We start from the raw sequence: 21,131 nt of genomic DNA, 5'->3' as shown, positions 1-21,131 counted from the left end.
TTTCTACTCTACATGTCGTAGCTGCCGCTCGGCGCGGCGCACATCGTGCTCGTCGACTTGGAGGCCGTCGAGCCACGTGAGCGCGCCGCACGCCATGCCACACAGCCCACGGTACACCTGCCGCTTGTGCAGCGTGGCGCGCGGGAGCGTCGCGCAGAAACGCGCATCGGCCGCACGGAAGAGCGCCGTGGCTCGTGCGCCCTCGGCGCCTGGCGCCTCGCCTGGCGCGGGCGCCGCTGGCTCGGGCGGCAGCAGCATCGTGCGCTTGTGGAACTGCGAGCGGTCTGCCAGCGCCTGTGCTGCCCGCCACCGCGCCTCGACGGCCTGCTCGAGCGCGGCTGCCGCGTCTGGCTGCACAATCGCAGGGTGCGGCACGGGCGGGCCCCACTCGCACGCGCCGGGCGCGCTGGCCGCGCCCTCGCTGGGCAGGACGAGCGGCGCATACAGGCCCAGTGTGCACGGGTTGGCGCGCACGTCCAGCACGCACAGCTCGCGCAGGCCATGTACAGCGTGCACCACGTCCTCGAGGCGCGCAAGGCGGCATCCCACGGCGCTCAGGCGCTTGAGCCGGCGCCATGGCGCAAGGGGCGGCAGGGCCGCCAGCGGATTGTGGTCCATGTTGAGCGTGCGCAGCGCCGGCGTGCGGGACAGCAGGTCCGTGGGCAGCGCCGTGAGCTGGCACCCGGCGAGCTCCAGGTACACGAGCTCGCTCAGCGTCGACGTCGTGAGTGCGAGCGGGCCAAGCGCATTGCCTGCGAGGAACAGGCGCTCCAGCCTGGGCGGGAGCGCCAGCGGCACGGCGAGACGCCCGCTCTGCTGCCGCAGCGAGAGACTGCGCAGCTCGTGCGCCGCGTCGAGCGCTTGCACGGCACGCAGGCGGCAGCGGTCCGCATACAGCGTGCGCAGACGCGGCATGCACGCCACATCGAGGTGGTCCAGGCGCGCATTGTCGCTCAGGCGGAGCACGCGCAGCTGTGGCAGCGTGCGTGTGAGACGCAGCTCTGCGAGGTCGTTCGCTTCCACGTCCAGCGTACGCAGCGCCGCGAGGCTCTCGAGGCCGCCCAGGTGCGTAATCGCATTGTTGGCGAGGCAGAGGTGCTCCATGTGGGGCCACCGCAGCGCCTTGAGCTCCATGGAGCCACCGATCGCATTGTGCGCGAGGCTCAGGCGGTGCAGCGCGGCACAGGTCCCGAGGCCGTGCAGGTCGCGGATTTGGTTGTGGTCCGCGCGGAGCTCGCGCAGGCGCGGGAGGTGCTGGAAGGCTGGGTCAGTCGCGCGGACGTACGTAAAAGGGACGTGAGCTCATTGTGCGACACGTCGAGCACCTCGAGGCGCTGCAGGTGCTCGAACGAGGCGAGCTCCGAGAGGCGGTTGTGCGACGCAGTCAGCACACGGACCGACGGCGGCAGGCCCATCGCAAACGCGACGAGGTTGTGGTCTATCCACACTTCCTCAACCTGCGGCAGGTGCTCGCTGAGGCCGATGCACGACTCGAGCCGGCGGGCGCGCAAATCGATCTTCTTCAGTGTCGCCCAGTCGGGCTCCCACGGCGCCACGTCCGTGAGCAGCTCAACGAGCTTGTCCTTGGTAAGGCGGAACGATGCATTCGTCACGACGGAGCGCTCCGTGTCGGGCGGCGGCGCGGGGCGCGCCCGCACAGACTGCGTGAGGTTCATGTGCTCCAGTTCCTCCAGCACGTGGTCGAGGCGTGCAGTGCGGGGCGTGAGCTCTGCGACGCGCGATGGCAGCTGGTCCGCAAAGCTAATGGAGCGCGACGCGGGGCCACGGGGCGTCTCGCCCAGCGCCGTGCCGCCCTTGAGGATCGAGCGCGGAAACGAGCCGCTGCTCGGCGCGCGTGGCGTTGATCCCGAGCGACGGTATGCGAGAGGGAAGCGGCGCTCGTTCAGCGCGTACGAGCCGAGGCGCATGCGCTTGTTCTCCCGCAGGTCGAGGTCGGGCATCGGCGACGACTCGTCGCGCGAGGCCTCGCGGCTCTTCTCCTCGGCGAGCTGCTCGAGGCCGCTGCGGACGCGTGCATCCACATTCATGTGGATGAGCCGCAGCGGAACGGGTGGGCCGCCAGGCGTGCTGGGCGGCGGCCGGCCGTGCGACGCGGGGCGTGGCGGCATCGGCGTCGAGGTCGGCACGTTTCGAGCCCGGAAGGTAAATTCGCGCTGCGACGGCACTGGCGCGAGGGGCGCCGCTACAGACGGTGCCTGCACCGCCGGCACGTCCTCGTCGCGGCTCGAGGGGCTCGGTGTGTGGAACATTTGCTGGAGCTTGAGCGGCGAAAACATATCGCCGCCCATCCCGTGGAAGCGGTCGCGTGCCGGCGTCGCCTTCCACGCAGGCTGAAACATGGGCGGCACAGTAGACACGTCGGAGCGATGCACGACGGTGCCATAGTCGGACGCCGCGTCGGACATCGCGCTGGTAGCACGGCGCGTCCGTGTAGTGGGAGGGGCGGCGGCGGCCCACCGGGGGGATGATATCACGTGACCAACACACGCGACGCGTCGGACCACGTGCGGTGGGCGTGTGTTCTCTCCTCCCGACGGTCGACACGCTTGGGCGATGGATGCGTCCACGCTCCGCGCGCTGATAGACTCGTCGAGTCATGAGCTCGCACAACTGCATGAACGTCTCGGAAGCGCGCCCGAGAAGCTGGAGGAGGCGATGGCCGCGCTGACGACGTGCATTCACGAGGCCATCCATGCGCAGGTGCGCCGGGTCGAGGCGCAGGTCGCCGACGTGCAGGCGGCGTGCGCGGACTACCACGAGCGCATCGCGCGCCTCGGTCGCGCTACGGGCGCAGTGCCTGCGCTAATCACGCCGACGATGCCGCTGCTGGCCCAGCGCGACGCACTCGCCGCGGAGCAGGCGCGTCTTGAGTCGCTGTACGCGGCGCAGCGCGAGCAGTGCGATGCTCTGCTGGGCCAGGCCCGCACGCTGAATGCGTGCATGTCCGAGGCTGGTGGGCCGCCGCCCGCGACGGACGCGGAAGGCGACGCCCTGCGTAACGTGTCCGCCGAAACACTGCGTCAGTGCGAGGCGTACCTGCAGCATGTCCAGCAGGTGTACAAAACACGCAAAGTGCAGATGGAGGCGCAGCTCAGCGAGATTCTCCAGCTGTGGTCGGAGCTGCACATTGCGCCGCAAGTCGCCGTGCACGCCGGCCGTGCATCGGCGCTCGCCGCGCACCCCGTCGAGAGCGCGTTCCACCTGGCGATCCTGCATTACACACAGCAGGTCCCCGTGTTCAGCGCGGATGGCGCCTTTTATGGACAGTTCGACGTGCAGTCGCCTGGCCCCGCTGCGCCTGCGCCTGCGGATCTCAGCATGGCGCTCACGGATACGCCGACCAAGTCGCACGGCGAGCCGCTGCCGCTACCCGCGCAGGAGAGCGAGGCGCCTGCGCCTGCGCTCCTGCAGCCGAGCGACACGGTGCTTGAGCAGAGTGCGACGCTGCGCGAGTCGCTCGAGCAGGAGAAGACTGCGCGCGAGTCGAGCATCCAGTCGTACTACGACGAGCTGTGTGAGCTGTGGATGCGCTTTGATGTGCCTGAGACAGAGATGGACGCGTTCGTGCTCGACCACCGCGGCAGCACACTGCAAGTGGTCGATGCGTACCGCACCGAGCTCGACAAGATGCGCGCGCTCAAGTCGCAGCACATGGCGCTCTTTGTGCTGAAGACGCGCGAGCAGATTTGGGAGCAGTGGGATGCCCTGTTTATGAGCGAAAGCGAGCGCGAGTCCATGTTTCCCGCGTACTTTGTGCCGCTGCCCGGCGAGGACGACAGTGCGGCGCCCTCGTTCGACTGGGACGAGCTGCTCGCCGAGCACGAGCAGGTCTATGCGCGCCTCGCCGAGATGCTCGAGCAGCGCGCGCCGATCCTGAGCCTGATCGGGCGGTACCGCGCGATCTGTGACGAAGCACGTGCCCTGGAGGAGAGCGCGCAGGACGGCTCGCGCCTGCTGGGCCGGGGCAACCGCGGCGACCCTGGGCGGCTGCTCCGCGAGGAAAAGATGCGGAAGCGGGTCAAGGTACAGAAGCCCAAGCTGGAGCAGGAGCTGCTCAAGGTGCTCCCCGCATGGGAGGCCGAGCATGGCATCCCCTTCCTCATGGACGGCCAGCGCTTTATCGAGTACCTGCAGGACCAGCTGGGCGGCACCAAGGAGAATGCGCGCGGTGCACACCGCGCGCCATCGAGCGCTGGTGCGCGGACCGCGAGTCTGGCCGCATCGCGCGCGGCGAACGCGGTGCCGGCCACGCCGGCGACGAACGTCAAGCGCGTGCCCCGCACAGGTGCTGCGACAGCGCGGCGCGGCGCTACGCCCGCTGCCGCACGCCCCCGCGTCGCGTCGCACTCGCGCAACACGCCGTACGCGCGCGCGCGCGATGCGCGGCCCGCGCACCGCCTCGACGAGACTGCAGCGCCCGCTGCCGACGATGCACCTGTCGTCGAGGCCAGCCCACGGACGCCCAGTTCGTACCTCTCGTCGTCGCTCCACCGTAGTGCGACGCCCGCCCTGCCGCGCTGGTAGCGGGCTTGTAGATACCCATCCGCGTCTCCACATCACACACCTCCATACGGCAGGCGTTCCCCCGTCCACGATGAGCGACGGCGCAGCGGCGCTGGCGGCTGCGTTGGCGGACGCGACGCACGCGTCGGGCGTGTCTGTCACGGAGCTATGTGAGACCAAGATCCGCGAGGCGGATCATGCGCACGATGCGGCTGTGCAGGCGCGGCTGCCTGTCTGGGAGGCACTCGCGGCGCAGGGGCGCACGTCGCGGCGGGACCTCGCGACGATGCGCACGGCACTTGAGCAGTTTCATACGCAGCTCCAGCGCGCATCGGAGCATATTGAGCAGCTGCAGCAGCGCTTCAATACACTGGAAAAGCAGCTGGACGAGCGCGAGACGGACGCGGCTGCGCTGGCCGAGTGGCTCGCGACAGCTGCGCTGCCGCCGCCCGTCGTGCGGCTCGTGTGTGAGACGGCGGTCAGCGCGGATGTGGCGGCGTGGGTAGATGCGGTGCGCTGCGTCGATGAGCAGCAGCGCGTCGTGGCCGCGTACGAGGCAGCCCTGCCGACGCCGCCGCCGGAGAGTGCGCGCGCCGAGGTCGCGGCGGTCGCGGAGCAGTGCCGCACTCTCATGATCCAAAAGATCTACACGCACCTGCAGGCGCTCTGGGAGCCGATCCGCACCTCCGTCTCGACGACGCTGCCGATCCTCCAGTTCTCCGTGGTGCTTCCCCACAATGAGCCGCTGTACCACTTTGTGGCGACGCATGCGCCGCGCGTCGCGGCCGAGGTGCAGCTGTCGTACGTGAATGCAGTGCGGCTGTACTACGAGGTGGCGTTCCGCCGCTACGTGCGGGAGCTCAAGCGCATCTTGCACCGCTGGAGCGAGCCGGCCATGCACGTCGCGCAAGCCGCGCGGTACCCGACAGCGGTGTACGCGCAGGAGCGCCAGAAGTATGCCCAGCCATCCACCGACGATGCAGCGGTCCTCGCGTACCAGAGCGAAGACACCGCGTTCGTGACGTGCCCTGAGCACCTCTTCCACACCCTCGCGCTCGTGTTCCTCGATACGGCCTGCTCCGAGTACGCCTTTCTCGCGCGCTTCTTTGCGGGCGTCGGCATGCACGAGAGCCGCGCGCCAGGCGCCCCGATGATGCCCCCCTCGAGCATGCTGGGCCTCACCGCGGAGCAGAGCCGCACGCAGGGGGCGACGGTCACGCGCGAGACGTGGCGGCAGGCGATGGAGCCGCCGATGGCCCTGTGGGCCGAATTCCGCCAGGCTGTGCTGGCGCTACCGAACCTGCCTGTGCTTGCGCTGCTGACCATGGCGAACCTGACGCAGGCGCTCATGCGCGTGGCGGCCGCGCGCCACTGCCTCATGCCCGAGCTCGAGTCGGCGCTGATGCAGCACGTGCTCGAGGCGTGGCCCCTGATCGCCAAGGCGCTCAACGCGGAGGTCGAGGCGCTGCAGGCGCTCACGGTCGGTGCGCCTGCAGCGCCTGGCGCGCCGAGCACAGGCGCCGGGTTCCTCGAGCGCTGGGTGTCGTCGCACACGGACCTGAGTCGCGGCCATGCGTGCGAGGCACTCACCCAGATCCTCACGGCGTATGCGCAGCTGTTTGCCGGCGTCACTGAGCTCGCGACGCCCGAGCACGAGGTCATGCTGTTGGCGGGCCTTGGGCGTATGCACACGGAGCTGGCCCGCCTCGTGCGCGAGTACGCCACGTACGAGTACGGGCGGCACTCTGACCGCACGAGCCCTGCCGAGCTGTGTGCGCTCGTGCCCCGCGCCCTCGCTGCGCGCCTGCCCAGCGAGGCTGCGCACGATACCCACGCGGCCGAGGCGGCCAAGTGGTCGGCGCTTGCCGAGACGCTACGCGGCGAGGCGGCCGCCTAGCTCATACAGCACTTGTAGTCCTAGGAGTGCGCCACTGTCACACGCATCTGCCCAGCACGTATGCGCAAAGTCGATGAGGCGCACATCCAGCACGGGACCGCCCGTCGCGAGCCGCGCATCGAGGGCAGCGGCATCGCCTTCCATCACCACAAGCACGCTCGCACTGCGTAGGCGGAGTGGCATCGCCGCCAGGGCCTCGCGCAGGGCGCCGAGGCGCGGCAGCAGGTGCGTGCGCACGAGCTGGGCGCGTCGCGCATCGTCCGTGCCGAGCGCGCGGCGCAGCAGGTCGCACAGATCGCCACGAGTGCGGGCGGCGCGGCCGGGCTCCTTGCCTACGAGCGAAAATGCCTGCGTGCGCTCGTCCCACGCACACCAGCCGGTGACACGGACCCCGTGCTCTGCACTCGTCGTCTCGCGCGCCTTGCGCTCCATCTTGGCGCGCTTCTCTGGGGTCACTTGGGGTGCCGTCTCGTCGTACAGCACTGTGCCGAGCTTGATATCGCACACGTTCGCCCGCACAAACGGCGCCGTAAGATTCTCCAGATACAGTGTGTACGCCCCACACGGCGGGGGCGGCGGGAGCGTGCGCTGGGGCCACCCTGGCAGCCAGTGCCCTTGCTCGTCGGCAATGCCCCAGCAGGCGGGCATCCACGCCTGGAGCGCCGCGGCCGCCACGCTAGGATACGGCGCCCACGTCTCCTGGTAAAAGTACGCCTCTGTCGCGAGGCACTGTTTGACGACCCAGGCACCGTGGGCATGCACCGTGCCTGGGTGGCCGCCGACCTGCAGCATAGTGACGAGGATACCTATGGGAGAGCTGCCTCCACAAGGACCGGCGCGGCGTCCGGTGCGGCGGGCGGCGGCGCAGCGGGGTGGGGCCCTGCGGCGCGCGCCTTGGCGTGCACCTTGCGGTGCCGCGCCATCTGGTCCGGCCGCGTAAAGCAGCGTGCACACTCGGGGCACCGGAACGGCTTATCGCCGCGGTGCACGCGAATGTGCTTATTCAGGTTGCTGCTCTCCGAGAACTGCTTGCCGCAGCCGGGGTACGGGCACTTGAACGGGCGGTCGCCGGTGTGTGTGCGCTTGTGGATCGTGAGGCTGCCCACGACACTAAACGCCTTGTTGCAGCCAGGGAAGTCACACTTGTACGGGCGCTCGTTTGTGTGAATGCGCATGTGCTGCGCCAGGGTGTTGGCCTCACTGAACCGCTTGTGGCACTCGGGGCACACATAGGGCCGGTCGCCCGTGTGTGTCTGGATATGCCGTAGCACCTTTTGCTTCTGTGTGAACTTGCGCCCTTGCTGCGCGCGTTCACAGCCGACCCACCCACACTCGTACTCGGTCTTTCCGGAGCCAACATGCACCTGCGCGATGTGGGCTGTAAGTTCGGCGTGCGTATCGAAGCTTTCGGTGCAGTGAATCCAGCCGCAGCAATGCCGCTGGCGGCCCTCGGATGCGGGCGCACCGTGCGCAAGCGCCTCGGCCGTGGGCGCCGCGGGCAGCGCGGGCCACGACGGCGCAGCTGGCGGCGCCATCCATGGGGTCGACGGCGCGGGCGCGAAGGGCTCGACGCTCGGTGTCCACGGCTTGCCGACGAGCGGGGAGGCCATCTGCGCAAAGTGGTCCTTTTGGACGTGTGCTGCCAGCTCCTCGAGGGTCGACATGCACACCTGGCACTCGGCCCACTGGCACTGGAACATGCCGCGGAGGCCCGTGTGGTGCACGCTGGGGGACGAAAGTGGGGAGAGCAGGGAGGCTGGCGTCGAGCATGCCGTCTCACTCGATACCGAGCCGTCCGACGCACGGAACGCGGGCGTCTTGGCCTCAGACAGGGCGGCTGCCGCAGGAAGCGCACACGATGCGCCTTTTGGTGGGCAGTATGCGCAGCAGTGGTCCAAGAGCTGTCGCGCATGCATCATGTCGAGCGCGGATGGGTCGTCAGGGGCCAGCGATGTGGCGGACGGCGTTACGAAGCCATCGCATACACTCACGCAGGCACCTGCATGCGCGAGCGATGGATCCCAGCCCTGGGCGACAGGCATGTGACAATGTGTGTCGATGCCGAGCGCGTACAAATCGTACGAGCATGCTGACGTACAGGCCGCGTGCAGCGCCGGATCACTGGGGCAAAGGCCCGTCGGCGCCGGGTCGCGCCCCGGGGGGCAGCACATGTCATGCGTGCAGGGGCAGGGCAGAACGCCAAACGTCAGGGCCTTGGACACATGGTCTTCCTGGTCGCACGGCGGAAGCGTACACGCTGGGTCGAAGCACAGCGTGGTGTCCGCCGCACATAGTAAGGACGCCTCGCACTCGTGGCACGCTGTGGCATCGTCGCAGGCGGCCGTGCAGTGCATGTCCATACATGGATCCTGCGAACACGATCCGGGCGATACCATACAGGCCAGGGTCCTGGGCGCTGCCCCAGCCGGATCGAGCATGAAGGACTCGTTCCCGGAGCAGCGGCAGACAACCTGATGGACAGCGAGTACCTTGCCGGTGGTGCTGGCCCCCATAATTTGGCAATTGGAACATTATGTCAGCTATGAGCTCCACTTCGTCCCAGGGCCAAAATGGCTTCTTCGTACGCGGCCGGAAAGTGGTCCGCAAACATGCTCACATGCAGGTCAGGTAGGCTGAAAAAGGCCATCGGGTTCGTAATTTCGTATAGCTCGCCTTGAGAGAGCCACACCACTCGGCCGGCCGGCACCAGCACACCACCCTGTGCCGTCTCGCTGCGCAGTGTCGCATAGTCCAGACGCTGCCGGCGACTCGATAAGGTGTGGAGGGGGACGTCCGCGTGGCTCGACGCCGGGATCCACGGCGAGAGGGGCGTGTGCCGCGCAAGTGCTTGCTGTGCGACGGCTTGGTCAAAGCGCTGCTTGGCCTGCGAGAACAGATCGTTCTCTACTGCACAGCGCAGCCGCCAGAACAGCGCCTCAAGCCGGGCCTTGCGGTTCAGCATCACGGCATCGGGGTTCTTCGTGCGGCAAATCGAGCTCCAGTCCCAGAACCGGCGCAGGATATGCATGGATATGTCGTCGTCATCGCGCTTCTGCGTGGGCGCCAGCACCCTCCCGCGGCGGCGACGGACGCGCGTCAGAGCGCCCAGCACACGCCGCAGCTCGCGTACCTGGCCATGCCCGAAGCGCGGGATGATATCACTGCCCAGAATGACGGTCGTGACGAGCGGCACATGGCCATACGATGTACGCCGCTGCAGCGTGTGCGAGAGCGTCGACGGGTGTCCAAACGTGACAGCCCGGATCGGGCGCCCCGCCGGAAAACCATCCTGTGCCGTGGTCCGCCAGCAGCCCTGGCGCGGATCGACATCAGGATTCTCCAGATGGTATTCGGACAGCATAATCGCCGCCGCACTCGCAATAGCTCCACCCAGCGAGTGGCCCACAAATACCAGGCCGAAGTCTTTGTGCTCGTTGAGCGTCTCACACAGTTTCTGGAACAGCGTCGAGCCCGGCGACACGAGCGTCTTGGCTGCTCGCCAGATGCCCGCATGGCACGCATACCGCTCCGCACTGGGGTCCAACTCCATGCCGCGCCATTCGGCAAGCGACGCGGTGATGTCCTCCGTCTTCATGTCCAAGTCCACCACAATGTCCGCAAAGCTTTGGGTGCCCCGTACGGCCACACACACGACCTTGCGTCTCAGATCACGCACCACATAAAAAGTTGGCAGGTACGTCGCCTCCATGTCCAGCGTCTGGATATCTGCATGCAACACGTCGTCCGCATCTAGACGCGTCAGATGCGCAAACGTCTGTCGCGGCAGCTCGCGGCCCGAGGGTGTGAACACCGGCGGCAAATCCACAATCAGCACACGCAGGCCATAGGCCGACATGGCTAGCTGACCAGCCCACTTGATGTTCCGCACCAGGGCCGCCCCATCTTCGTCCCAGAGAATCGCCGCGGCGTCCTGCGGCGAGTCGCGCTCGCGCTCGTCCGAACGGGACGGCTTTACACGCGAGAGTTCAAGAATATCAACGGACTGGCTCGTGACGAGCAAATCCTTGTCGTCATCCTCGTCGTCATTCGCATTCATGCGCGATTTCGGCTCAGTCGACCGCCCCGGCGATGGCTCGGAGCGCTGCCATGTCATACGAACGAGGCCTGCTCCCTCGTGCTCATATTGCCTTCGCGTTACCGCCTGAATGCACGCCAGCTCAAGTATGCTCCGTAAAACCTGCACCGTGCTCAGCCCACGCGGACGCGGAAACAGAGGGATCCCCAGAAAGCGACGCATCGGGTCGCCAGTCCCCTCGTGGTCCTCACGGACCACATGCTCCCACTCGTTCTGGAACATAAAGTAGCTGTCAATGACAATGCGGCCCAAGATGGTCTGCCCAGTCATATTCTTCCATGCCCAACCCAAGAACCAAAACAGGTACGTGGCGCACTCATACGCATCCATCAGCACATCGAGAAGATGGGCAAGCACAAATACGACAAAGTCAGGTACAAAGGTCACATAGGCCAGTAAGAATGAAATGGCCACCCACGCATGGCTTAGGCTTGTCTCGCTCTTCCACGTGGGCGTCGTGTTCTCCGACTTCTGCGAGGGTGTAAAAGAGGCGGGCGAGCCACGCAGGGGCGTGGTGCTTTCCAGCAGGGAAAGAGGCGTCAGCCGCCCCTTGGCACCGGGTGACGGCGCTACGTCCTCCGTCGTGGGCTCAAACTCCGGGGCACTGTCAGCTAAGTTCTCTGCCGAAATGGCAGGCGCTGAGCGACGTATAGGCGCAGATCGTTCAGGAAGAGCCGAACTTACTGCTTCCTCTGTCACATGAGACCCTGAATACCTGCGCTTCCCTAACGGCACCGCGGGTAGCTCAGACACAGGGGCTTGAGCGGCATGGCCACGCGATTTTTGGCGACGCGACTCGGACGCCTGAGCAGAGCGCACAAAATTGAAAAAAGCCGTAAATGTATCCACACGGTGAGCTGGTCGGTTCGCGAGGCGGAGCTGGTCGAGGTATTGGCTTCGCGCGAGTTGTTCACGCATTCGACGCACGCCCAACAGGCCCTCAAAGCTGCGCGCATCGCTGCTGTCATCAAGAAGGGGAGGCGGTAGCATCTGAAAGTCGTCGTTGTCCAGCAGAAAGCCGCCAGGCATCATCAGGGGCGTCCCGGGAAGGTCGTGCTCCCTGCTATGTTGTGCCGAGGAGAACAGCGCGCGGGGTTGGCTGTTACTCCATTGGCGGGCTAGCCACTCGGTGAAGTGCACACGCCATTGATGCAAGGACGGAATCCAGGGGCCCAATTCAGGGATAAAGAGCCAATACGGAAGACTGAACCTCGAAGAGGACGTCGATCTTGACCAACTGCGGTTCGAACTTAAATACGCGAGACGTCCACCGCTGTCTTGGCGAAGAAAGAGCGCACCAATAGCTTCAAGGGCGCTACCCGTGTGATGCTGACCCGCTCGTTTCTTGTCGGACGCTTGACCGGTGCCTTTCATAATGGTACTGACAAGGTCACGAACAGTAGCGGGCAATGTAGACAGAAGGGTATCATCGTTCTCATTCTGTTTGGGTGAGGTATTCTCTTTCTCCCATGTTTGGAAATAGTCGCTCCAAGGGACATTTGTATCGCTTGTGCTTCCCTGACGCGATGGCAGCGGGTGCAGCTGCCCTGAGCGCGACAACACAGCAGAGACCGTGAGGGCTGGATGCCCCTGCTTCCATTCAGGTGGCAGGTTGAGATAGGGCGGCCTGGAGGCACGGTTACTCCGAAACTTTGGCTGCTTGTCGGCTTTTTCCGCGGGTATCTCTCGTTTCTCATCGAGCGGATGATCCGTCGCCACCGACGGGGACTCCTTGCGGGGAAATTTTCTTTGCAGGGGACTTAACACACTCGGAAGAGACAGAGGCTCAACATCTAACATATCGTCCTCGGCCAAGTCCTTGTCCAGGGCCGTTTGGATAGGCGGTGGGGGCCGACGCACAGACACCCCCGTGTCGGGACGATGGAGTGAGGTACCATGCATATCGGGTGCATGGGGGCCCGTGGATCCTGATGTCCGGCTTTCACATAGCTCCGAGGGTCCAACTGACATTCCTAGATTTAAATAGGGGTATATACATGCATCTGATGGGAGGCAGGTGAGATGAAGTGCGACTTGGCGGGAGGATGTCGCGCGTGCAGGGCCCGATCAACCATCGGGCCAACGGGTGCCGGTGGCTTTTACCGAACTTCTCGGGCCTCCTGGCTATCTACGATCCTAGCTCGGCAAGCCAAATGGATTTTCATTGCTGCACCAAAGAGAGGTCTATGTGCAGCAGGCGCGGCTAATAGAAGGCGAATACTATCAGCCTGCGACAAGCCTGGGCCACCTCCCACGCGTGGTCAAGTAGCATAGGATACAATTCCACTTCAGGTAGCTAACGCAAATGCATTTCACAGGGAATCATCAAATTTACGCCACAAGAGTCGAGGCAGTCGACGACTCGTACTTGAAGGTAGGCGGCACAGCACCGACAGTCTTGTAGTAGCGAGTCAGACGGTGGATACGCGACTCGATAAGAATGAGACGGAACTTGCTGTCCATATCCTTGCGGTTGCGCTCCAGGTGCTTGCGCACACTCACAGCACGCTTCTGATAGGGTTAGTGACCACGTCTTTGTACATACAATCAGGTGGTAAAGGTCCTCGGGGATCTCAGGGGCAAGACCCTCGCTCTTGAGAATACGCAGGATCTTGCTACCGGTCACAAAGCGGACCTGGGCAACACCCTGGCTGTCACGGAGCTGAGCACCGATCTGCGAGGGCGTGACACCCTTACGAGCGAGCTTAACAATCTGCTGCACAACCTCCTCAGGCGAAGTCTTCAGCCACGACGGAGGCGAGCGGCTGTACGGCAGAGCCGACGAGGAAATACCCTTACCCTTCGAGTGCATGCGACCCATGGTGTCTGCCCTTGTTAGTTTTCATTCTAATAGATCATCGCTGCTGAGCCGTTTAAAGTGGAAGTACACAGCGTTGAATACGCCGGTACTTTGAACCCACGAAACAAACGGCACAACAGCATGCCACTGACGTACCAGATTCTTATTGACTTGAAGACCTGAGCTGGTGAGGAGCACAAAGGTAGTGCTGCCTTCGCAGCAGAGGGCTGATCGGCTCACGTGGGTTCAACAAATCCACGTGATTCTATCAGGAAACTATACTACACGTGACCAGATATTCGCAGTCCAGGGTTTTCGGACACGGCGCCGCCGGCCTCTCTGTACATCACACTTTGAGTGCAACCTTCGCAAGGTTGGTATCAGCAGAGCGAGGCCTCAAAGAATTTTGTTACTAACACATCTTTTCTGTACAGATGAAGATCAACGTCGCCAACCCTGCCACGGGCGCGCAGAAGTCGTTCGAGTTCATGGACGAGCGTCTGGTGCGCTGCTTTTACGACAAGCGCATGTCTCAGGACGTTGAGGTCGACTCTCTCGGTGACGAGTGGAAGGGCTACGTCCTTCGCATCGGCGGTGGTAACGACAAGCAGGGTTTCCCTATGAAGCAGGGTGTCCTCCTGCCTCAGCGTGTTCGCCTGCTCCTTGGTGAGGGCGACTCGTGCTACCGTGTGCGCCGCGCCGGTCAGCGTCGTCGGAAGTCCGTCCGCGGCTGCATTGTGGGCCCTGATATTCAGGCCCTGCACTGCATTATCGTGAAGCAGGGCGAGCAGGAGATCCCCGGTCTTACTGACGCTGAGAGCGCTGTCCCCAAGCGTCTTGGTCCTAAGCGTGCCAACCGTACGTATGATGAAGATTGCAGATATACTGACATTTTCAGACATCCGCAAGTTCTTCAACCTCACCAAGGATGACGATGTGCGCCAGTACGTCATCCGCCGCACTATTGAGCCCAAGAAGGAGGGTGCCAAGCCTTACACCAAGGCCCCGAAGATCCAGCGTCTCATTACCCCTCAGCGCCTGCAGCGCAAGCGTGACGCCCGCCGCGTGAAGAAGGAGCGGATCGTCAAAAAGCAGGAGGCCAAGGCCGCCTACGATGCCTTGGTCGCCCAGCGCCTGGCCGAGAGGAAGCAGCGCCTGGCCGCTTAAGTGCGTTCAGTATCATTTCCATTCAAAAAATCTGCCGAAGCCGCTCCTAGGCGGCTGTGTCATGGTCGTCGGCAGTATGTCGATATAAGTCTTGGGACGATATCATTCTTGTGGTGGTAATACCACTCGTTCTTCCTGTAGACTACTTTGCGCTGTTCCAATGCAACGCATGTCTTGTCTCGTCTATGTGACTGTGAGTGGACTCGATGCCTAAGGATATCCTGCGCCATAGACAGGGTCAACGCTGTGGGCCGATGTGCAGAGCATGAGGCAATTTCATCTACAATTAGGGACAGTATGCAGACTGGTCCATCTACAGTTTACCCAAAGTGTCGTCCTGGTATTGCGATGAATTGAACGGATCGCCTGTCGTCCAGCGACGATAGAGCAAGGTCTTACACAAGTACTGCGATTATGCCTTGCGACGCTCCAGAAGCTGCTCCTGCTTCTTCTCCAGGAGCTGTTCCTGAGACTTCTTGACACCGTGCAACCAGTAGCCGATAGCGCCGAAAACACCAGCGAAAGCGAGATGGCCACCCGGGTCTAAGAGTCAGTATATCCTGCCAACAGTCACATACTGTCAAAAATGTTGCGCTTCTGAATACCCAGTGCATAGCAGCGGGCCAGGAATCCAAAGCCAGCGTATCCAAGAGCACTCAAAGCAGCAGAGGCCATGATGGTTAGAGTGTGGGCGCGTGCAACGGCGGCGTTCGCGTAGAGCGATGCTTTGGCGGCCCGGCTCGCTGGATAGAGAGTTCGGCCGAATCAGGGTCTCACTAGACCTCCACATGCACTAGCTTGGGGGCACATACGACAGGTCGCCGAACCACGCCGCCGTATGAGTGTGCGCCATCCGCGTTCCCCACTACAGATAAGGCACCCACATAGATGAAATATAGCATAATTAAAAAGATCTATTAGGTGTTGGTGCTTTGTGCGGGCATCCGCCGGAGCCAAAACTTGACGTCTAGCCTCCACGATGGTCCTGCAAAATAAGTACAAAGCGCGGGCGTCCAGAAAGTACAAAGCTGCGCACGGTATCCCAGAAAAGCCAAAGACAGGAAATCTTTCAAAAGATGAAGTAGAGGAAACAAATTCGGTTACCAAAGACAGCGAGCCTGATCCTGTACAAGATGAGGAAAGGGTCTTACACCGCCACCCGCTTAAAAGTAATACCTGGCGATATGAAGAGTCGGATACAGATGAAGAGGCTGAGCCGGAACCCGACATCGATATTACTGGGCTTCAAAATAAAGTGCTAGAAATGGACATTAATGCGCGCATGCAAGGCCAGGTGCCAGGGAGTGAGTCGGAGGATGAGAGTGACGATTGGGATGATCAATCTTCGCGCAAAGCGCAGCTTGAGATCTTAAAGAACGTTGATTGGGATGAAATTCAACGTGAAAAGCAGGATTCAGAAGCAGCCCGAGCATTAAAAGAGCGCTTTCAGCGACAGACGCAGGGTGGATATTCAGCTGCGACCTGGCGGCGCGTGGATGGCTCGCAGGTGTCTGTGCCGCAAAAAGCGCGCAAAAATCGAGTGGCTAGCGACGCAACTTCGCCCCATGTGCGTGCGGCAGAGAGAGTACACAGTGCGCAGGGTACAAAGGCATCTTTGCGCTTTGTACCACGTCCCACAGCAGCTCAGACCGGGTCATCAGCGCAAGACATTGACGACTTTTTACGAGATATCAACGCTTCAGACTCAGCGAAAGGGCCCGCCTCTAGCAGCTCTGCAAAGATATCTGTTGCACCTATGAAAAATGATATGCAAGATTTTTTAGACGATGTTCTTGGTTAATGTGTCCACCAGCTTAGACACCACGCCGTCACGCGCTCCCACAATGTAGAGGGTGTTTGAATCAGTGGCGTGGGAGGCTGTGCAGGAACTTGGATGGGCCTTCCATGCTGTTCATATGCCATGATGAACAGTTTGAGCGTGGAACGGATGGTATCAAGGAAGAGGCGCGTTTTTTGCTCTCCAATGTGAGGTGTATATATGACGGAGAGCTGTAAGGAATCCATAAAAGTCCAGATATGGAATGAGAACTGCAAGCTGCCAAGATGACGTGACATCACAAGACTGACAAACCAGTCATTGACACGAATGGGTTCCTTGTGGCCTGGTAGCTGGTAGGTGCGAGGGAGGAGCTTGTCCAAAATACCCACAGAACTGTATCCTTCCGGCGCGAGAGAGTCGCCCGGGTATGTCGGAAGAAAGAGTCCTGACAGGACAAAGAGGGGGGTGGCTGATCGAGCACGTTGTACATTTTTTTTAATATTCGCGCGGTACTGTGTAGCCAATTTTTCGGTGACGTAGGCCAACACTTTGACTTGACTGAGCTCGTGCAATGGCTTCGATTCATCCACGTCGAGTTCCTTTTGTGCAGGCACAAAGTACGGATCGGCAAGAGGGATGCTTGTCGCAAAACCCCCAGTAGCATTTCCCGCATATCCATTTGGATTATCGCAAAATGGTTCCACAAAATCACATCGGGCATCCACCGGTACTAGAAAGTCTGTGTGTAGCCGCTCCTCGATAGGATACCAGCGCCACTTTTCCAGATAAGCGCGACGGACTTCCATATAGGCCATATGGCGCGCAGCATCCACGATCTGCGTCACAGACCAGCCGTGTGCTCGAGCAGCGCATCGGAGAGCTAACGTTTCTTCAGGTGTAAACATCGATCGCATGTGGAACGTTTCCGTCAACACAGGATCGTCCTTGGGACGACCTTCGTCTAGACGGATCGAAAAGGCCTTCAAAACAAGGTCAATACGCCGAAAGGCATCTTTGACATCAAAAGCATCGAATGGAACACCAAGCATCTCAATGAGAGAGCACGGAAGGCGGTCCAATTCCGAACCCCAGGCCAGCTGTCGCGGATGCAGGGCGTGATCGCCCGGCAGGGGCCAAGGTACTTCGTCCAGTTTGGCTAGGTACTCCATTTGTTGACGCACCACGAGCATTTCTGAGTGTGCATCCGAGATGGTATGGGCACAGTAGACTAGAATACCCACCTTTTGCTGTTCGTCTGGACGGCCTGACAAGACGAGATGCCATTCCTTGGCACATTCACTCACCGTCAACGGTTGTGTCCCCAGCGAAGCCCGCATCACCTCAACACGCTCATCCAAGCTCTGGTCTGCTTCGCTCTCTGATGGGGTATGGACGTGGACAGCACGCTGCGCCCATGCTTCCACCTGCTCGAACGACTTGACTTCGTCATACAACAAGCAGGGAAGAAGCGGGACATTAAAAATATTCTTTTCAATTGTGACGGCCAAAACAGGGTGGACAAAGCGCATATACATGCATGCCAACCGAAACATATCCAGAAACTTGTTCATAGGGAGCGTAGAAGGCAATGCAATCGACGTGACAGTGATCATGTCGTCAGCCCTTTTCGCGTGAGTATCCAAGACGCACCTTCCAGTTGTGTCTGAGCGTCTCTCCTGGTAGAGTTCTCCACCCCATAGTGCGCGAACCCAGCGCCCCTCAACTCTTCCTTTTGAGGCTTTGTGCCAGCGGCAATTGTCAACCTCAAGACGGTATTGGCCCCACGCTTCTGAGAAAGGGGATGTCGGTGGAGCTTTGATATAGCTTGAGTAAACAAGGTCCTGAGTATCTAAATCACTGAGTGACTGCTCGTTCATGTCACCCGGTCTGTCTTCAGCTCCGTCACATGCGGCGCTCATGGCGATCGAAGGAACAAAATGTTGTCAAAACCACCTGGTGGAGCCCTGGCCCCTGCATGGAGAATGGGGTAACGCGTCAGCCCCGGCACATTCCGTTGGTCACGTGTTGGCAAAGCGCGCCGCGTCCCTGACGGGGCGGTTCGTTACTCCCACGATACGCGTCTGGTGGCGGCGCCTCCGTCTTCCGCTGGTGACCATCAGATCGCGATGGATCACACGGGATCGCCACCCTCAAATGGCACTGGGCCAATCCCTGCTATGTATGCTACAAATACACCCAATACATCAGTATCCTTCCGCAATGTGCGACCGTTGCAGACCGCGTTCAAGACCAACGGTCTCGTATCGAAGAAGCGGCGCAGTCTAGGTGGTGATGTTAGCTTGTCTGATATTTGCCGTTCAGGTAATGACTCAGATGCGAAAGGTCCAGAGCCAATGCGCTCTGCACCGTTGCTTTCTGTCTCGGAAACTGGTGCTGACCAGCCCGCTGTGATGGCTCGCCCCCTGCGTGAGGTGGTCGAAGCTGCGATGGCCAACCGTTCTTTCAGTGCTGCTTGTCCACATCATGCGGCCACCATGCCAGATACCCCAATGAAGCCGTCCTTTGGAATGAACACAGCGGCCACGACCGTGCGCATGCATCGACGAGGATGCTCGATGGGTGGCGCATTCCCATCGCATTCTCCCCTCTTCTTAACCTCCCAGCGCTCTCCCAGCGTGTCTATGCAGCCCTTAGCTCCGCAGTCGGAGATGCGACCCACCCATGGCCGCACACAATTGCGTCGCAGTCGGCATATGCGCTCTGTCAGCGAGCGCATTGCCATGCCGCGAGACATGTTTTCCCTCGGACCGCCCAGACGCCTTGAAGACGCTGATGATGTGTTTGATTCGCCCAACAAATCACCGATCAGGACAATGCCAGACTCGGCTATGCAAGATTCACTACCGGCGCTGCGGTCAGAGCAGCCGACGCAAAGCTCGCGATGTGCGGGATTTGCACCCGTGGGCCTAACACAGAATGATCGATCTTTTGAAGATGTGCCCCCTCCTGCGTCGCCGCTTGAGTCTGGTTTCAGCGATAGCGGACCGTCGTCGATGGACTCGCCCAACAACCTGTTTTCTGCGCGAGCATCTGGCGAGCCCCGGCAATCGACACCACAGTGGCATGCCAATGAAAGTCCGCCTCATCCGGTTCCTTTTGATGCTTCCAGTATTGCGCGTCCGTCTCGCGACTATACGCGGGCCTGGGTGGAAAACACTCCTACAGGCGCACGTGGTCCTGCAGGGGCTTTGCTTTCGATCCCGAGCGGTCAAGACGAGCTCCTGGAGGGTGCTCCCGACACTCCTACTCGCAAACAATTGAAGTGGTACGAGGCTGCTCAGTCGCCGCTGCCCCAAAAAATGCACAAAGACAAAACGCGACCGCGGCACTCGCAACCTGTGCGTTTCAGCACGCCTGCTCGACCTAGTGTCAATGTGCTAGGGTATAGCGCACCAGCTGCGCGATACCGCGAGTCCCGCACTAGCCAGTTTGAAGAGCACTTTGTTGTGGATGGTGTCTTGGGAGCGGGTGAGTTTAGTGAAGTGGTGAAGGTGCGTGAGAAAGCTACAGGGTACGTATCTGCCGTCAAGCGCATGAAGCGGCCCTTTCTGGGTCCCAAGGATCGGGTACGTCGACTGGAAGAAGTCGATGTGATGTGTCTGCTGAAGCAGCGTCGCAGCACCTGGACAAACAGTTGGTTTGGTGCCGAAGGGGTAGTTGATCTACTGGATGCCTGGGAAGAAGAGGGCTTTCTCTTCATCCAGACAGAACTGTGTCCGCTAGGTTCCTTGGCATTTGTCCTAGCCGAGTATGGACGCCAGGTGGGTGCACTGGATGAGGCCCGTCTGTGGAAAGTTTTGGCGGAGCTCTCAGCAGGTATTGACTTCATCCATCGGTGTGGTGTGTTGCACCTTGACTTGAAGCCCGCCAATATCCTCATTACTGAGGTCGGCACTCTGAAGATTACTGACTTTGGCATGGCGACGCGTTGGCCACGTTGTACGGCCCAGGAGGTTCTGGCAGGCGCACACCTGGAGACCCACAAGTTTCTTCCGCAGGAATTGTCGGACACGTCTCAGTCACCCTCACTACAGGGCATGATGCCTGGTGCTGCGGCAGTGCAACACCTCCCGCGACGCATGACGCGCAGGCGTCACTCAAGTCCTATAATGGTCATGGAGCGCGAGGGCGATCGCGAGTACATTGCGCCTGAGGTCATCTTTGAGTCCAAATACGGCAAACCTGCCGACATCTTCAGCCTAGGTTTGATAATGCTCGAAGCGGCGTGCAGCGTAGAGCTTCCTGACAATGGCGAGCCGTGGCACAAATTGCGATGCAATGATTTTTCGGATGTCAACCTGGAGAGCCTGAGCCCAGCGATGCAGACGATGATTACATCCATGCTGCAGTCCAATCCGAGTATTCGACCCACAGCGACAGAGATTGTTGATATGCCATCGCTAGCTGTGGTTCGTGCCTGGATGTGTCGTGGTCTTCAAGCCAACGAGCTGGATCAGCTTCCATCGCTAGGCTCCAGCGACGGCCCTGCGCCACCCTCGCTGTACCCCCTACCGCCATCCAATTATTACGAGCCACCACATAATGGCGTGCTTGGATCAGATCGTATGGTGGTACGAATCCGTGGCTCGATGATTCAAGAAGACGAGGTGGCATTTTTGGCCGAAGTCCTGCAAGCGGCGGATGCGCGCGACACGTCCCCTGATACATCGACATCGCTCATGACCGAAGACTCGATCCAGCCGGAGGCGCCGAGCCTACCCATGTCGCCTGTCGTGCAACCCTATGCACCTGTACTGCTTTCTCATCCAAGATCCTTTGTGGATGGGTCGGTATCCACCGTTATGGACATTGACAAAGCGCTTCCCCTAGATCGCTCTTTGTAACA

At 61.4% G+C, this 21,131-nt stretch overlaps 7 protein-coding genes across 7 annotated transcripts; 3 read left to right on the top strand and 4 right to left on the bottom strand.

The window, feature by feature from the left end:
* Positions 1-3: 3 nt before the first annotated feature.
* On the bottom strand, positions 4-2,426 carry MSY001_2739 (uncharacterized protein; the record flags this gene model as incomplete). Its single annotated transcript, XM_018884606.1, has 2 exons — positions 4-1,262; positions 1,286-2,426. 2 exons carry the CDS (start codon positions 2,424-2,426, stop codon positions 4-6), a joined length of 2,400 nt encoding a protein of 799 aa, XP_018741249.1.
* Positions 2,427-2,574: 148 nt separating this feature from the next.
* Positions 2,575-6,421, top strand: MSY001_2738 (uncharacterized protein; the record flags this gene model as incomplete). The annotated part of the gene is made up of 2 exons (XM_018884605.1): positions 2,575-4,306; positions 4,488-6,421. 2 exons carry the CDS (start codon positions 2,575-2,577, stop codon positions 6,419-6,421), a joined length of 3,666 nt encoding a protein of 1,221 aa, XP_018741248.1.
* A 1-nt stretch (position 6,422) lies between these two features.
* Positions 6,423-12,419, bottom strand: MSY001_2737 (uncharacterized protein; the record flags this gene model as incomplete). Its single annotated transcript, XM_018884604.1, has 5 exons — positions 6,423-6,455; positions 6,515-7,204; positions 7,255-8,741; positions 8,820-8,923; positions 9,007-12,419. 5 exons carry the CDS (start codon positions 12,417-12,419, stop codon positions 6,423-6,425), a joined length of 5,727 nt encoding a protein of 1,908 aa, XP_018741247.1.
* Positions 12,420-12,848: 429 nt separating this feature from the next.
* MSY001_2736 (uncharacterized protein) lies at positions 12,849-13,338 on the bottom strand (the record flags this gene model as incomplete). Its single annotated transcript, XM_018884603.1, has 2 exons — positions 12,849-13,028; positions 13,063-13,338. The coding sequence occupies 2 exons, from the start codon at positions 13,336-13,338 to the stop codon at positions 12,849-12,851; spliced, it is 456 nt and encodes a 151-aa protein (XP_018741246.1).
* A 413-nt stretch (positions 13,339-13,751) lies between these two features.
* MSY001_2735 (uncharacterized protein) lies at positions 13,752-14,484 on the top strand (the record flags this gene model as incomplete). Its single annotated transcript, XM_018884602.1, has 2 exons — positions 13,752-14,175; positions 14,216-14,484. 2 exons carry the CDS (start codon positions 13,752-13,754, stop codon positions 14,482-14,484), a joined length of 693 nt encoding a protein of 230 aa, XP_018741245.1.
* A 1,797-nt stretch (positions 14,485-16,281) lies between these two features.
* On the bottom strand, positions 16,282-18,183 carry MSY001_2734 (uncharacterized protein; the record flags this gene model as incomplete). Its single annotated transcript, XM_018884601.1, has 3 exons — positions 16,282-17,705; positions 17,915-18,088; positions 18,171-18,183. 3 exons carry the CDS (start codon positions 18,181-18,183, stop codon positions 16,282-16,284), a joined length of 1,611 nt encoding a protein of 536 aa, XP_018741244.1.
* Positions 18,184-18,390: 207 nt separating this feature from the next.
* Positions 18,391-21,129, top strand: MSY001_2733 (uncharacterized protein; the record flags this gene model as incomplete). Its single annotated transcript, XM_018884600.1, has 1 exon — positions 18,391-21,129. One exon carries the CDS (start codon positions 18,391-18,393, stop codon positions 21,127-21,129), a length of 2,739 nt encoding a protein of 912 aa, XP_018741243.1.
* Positions 21,130-21,131: the final 2 nt, after the last annotated feature.

This window comes from Malassezia sympodialis, genomic scaffold (assembly GCF_000349305.1).
Source record: "Malassezia sympodialis ATCC 42132 genomic scaffold, msy_sf_13, whole genome shotgun sequence".
Taxonomy (NCBI): Eukaryota; Fungi; Basidiomycota; class Malasseziomycetes; order Malasseziales; family Malasseziaceae; genus Malassezia; species Malassezia sympodialis.
Note: the sequence above shows the minus strand (reverse complement) of the source record. Positions and strands in the feature narration are given on the sequence as shown.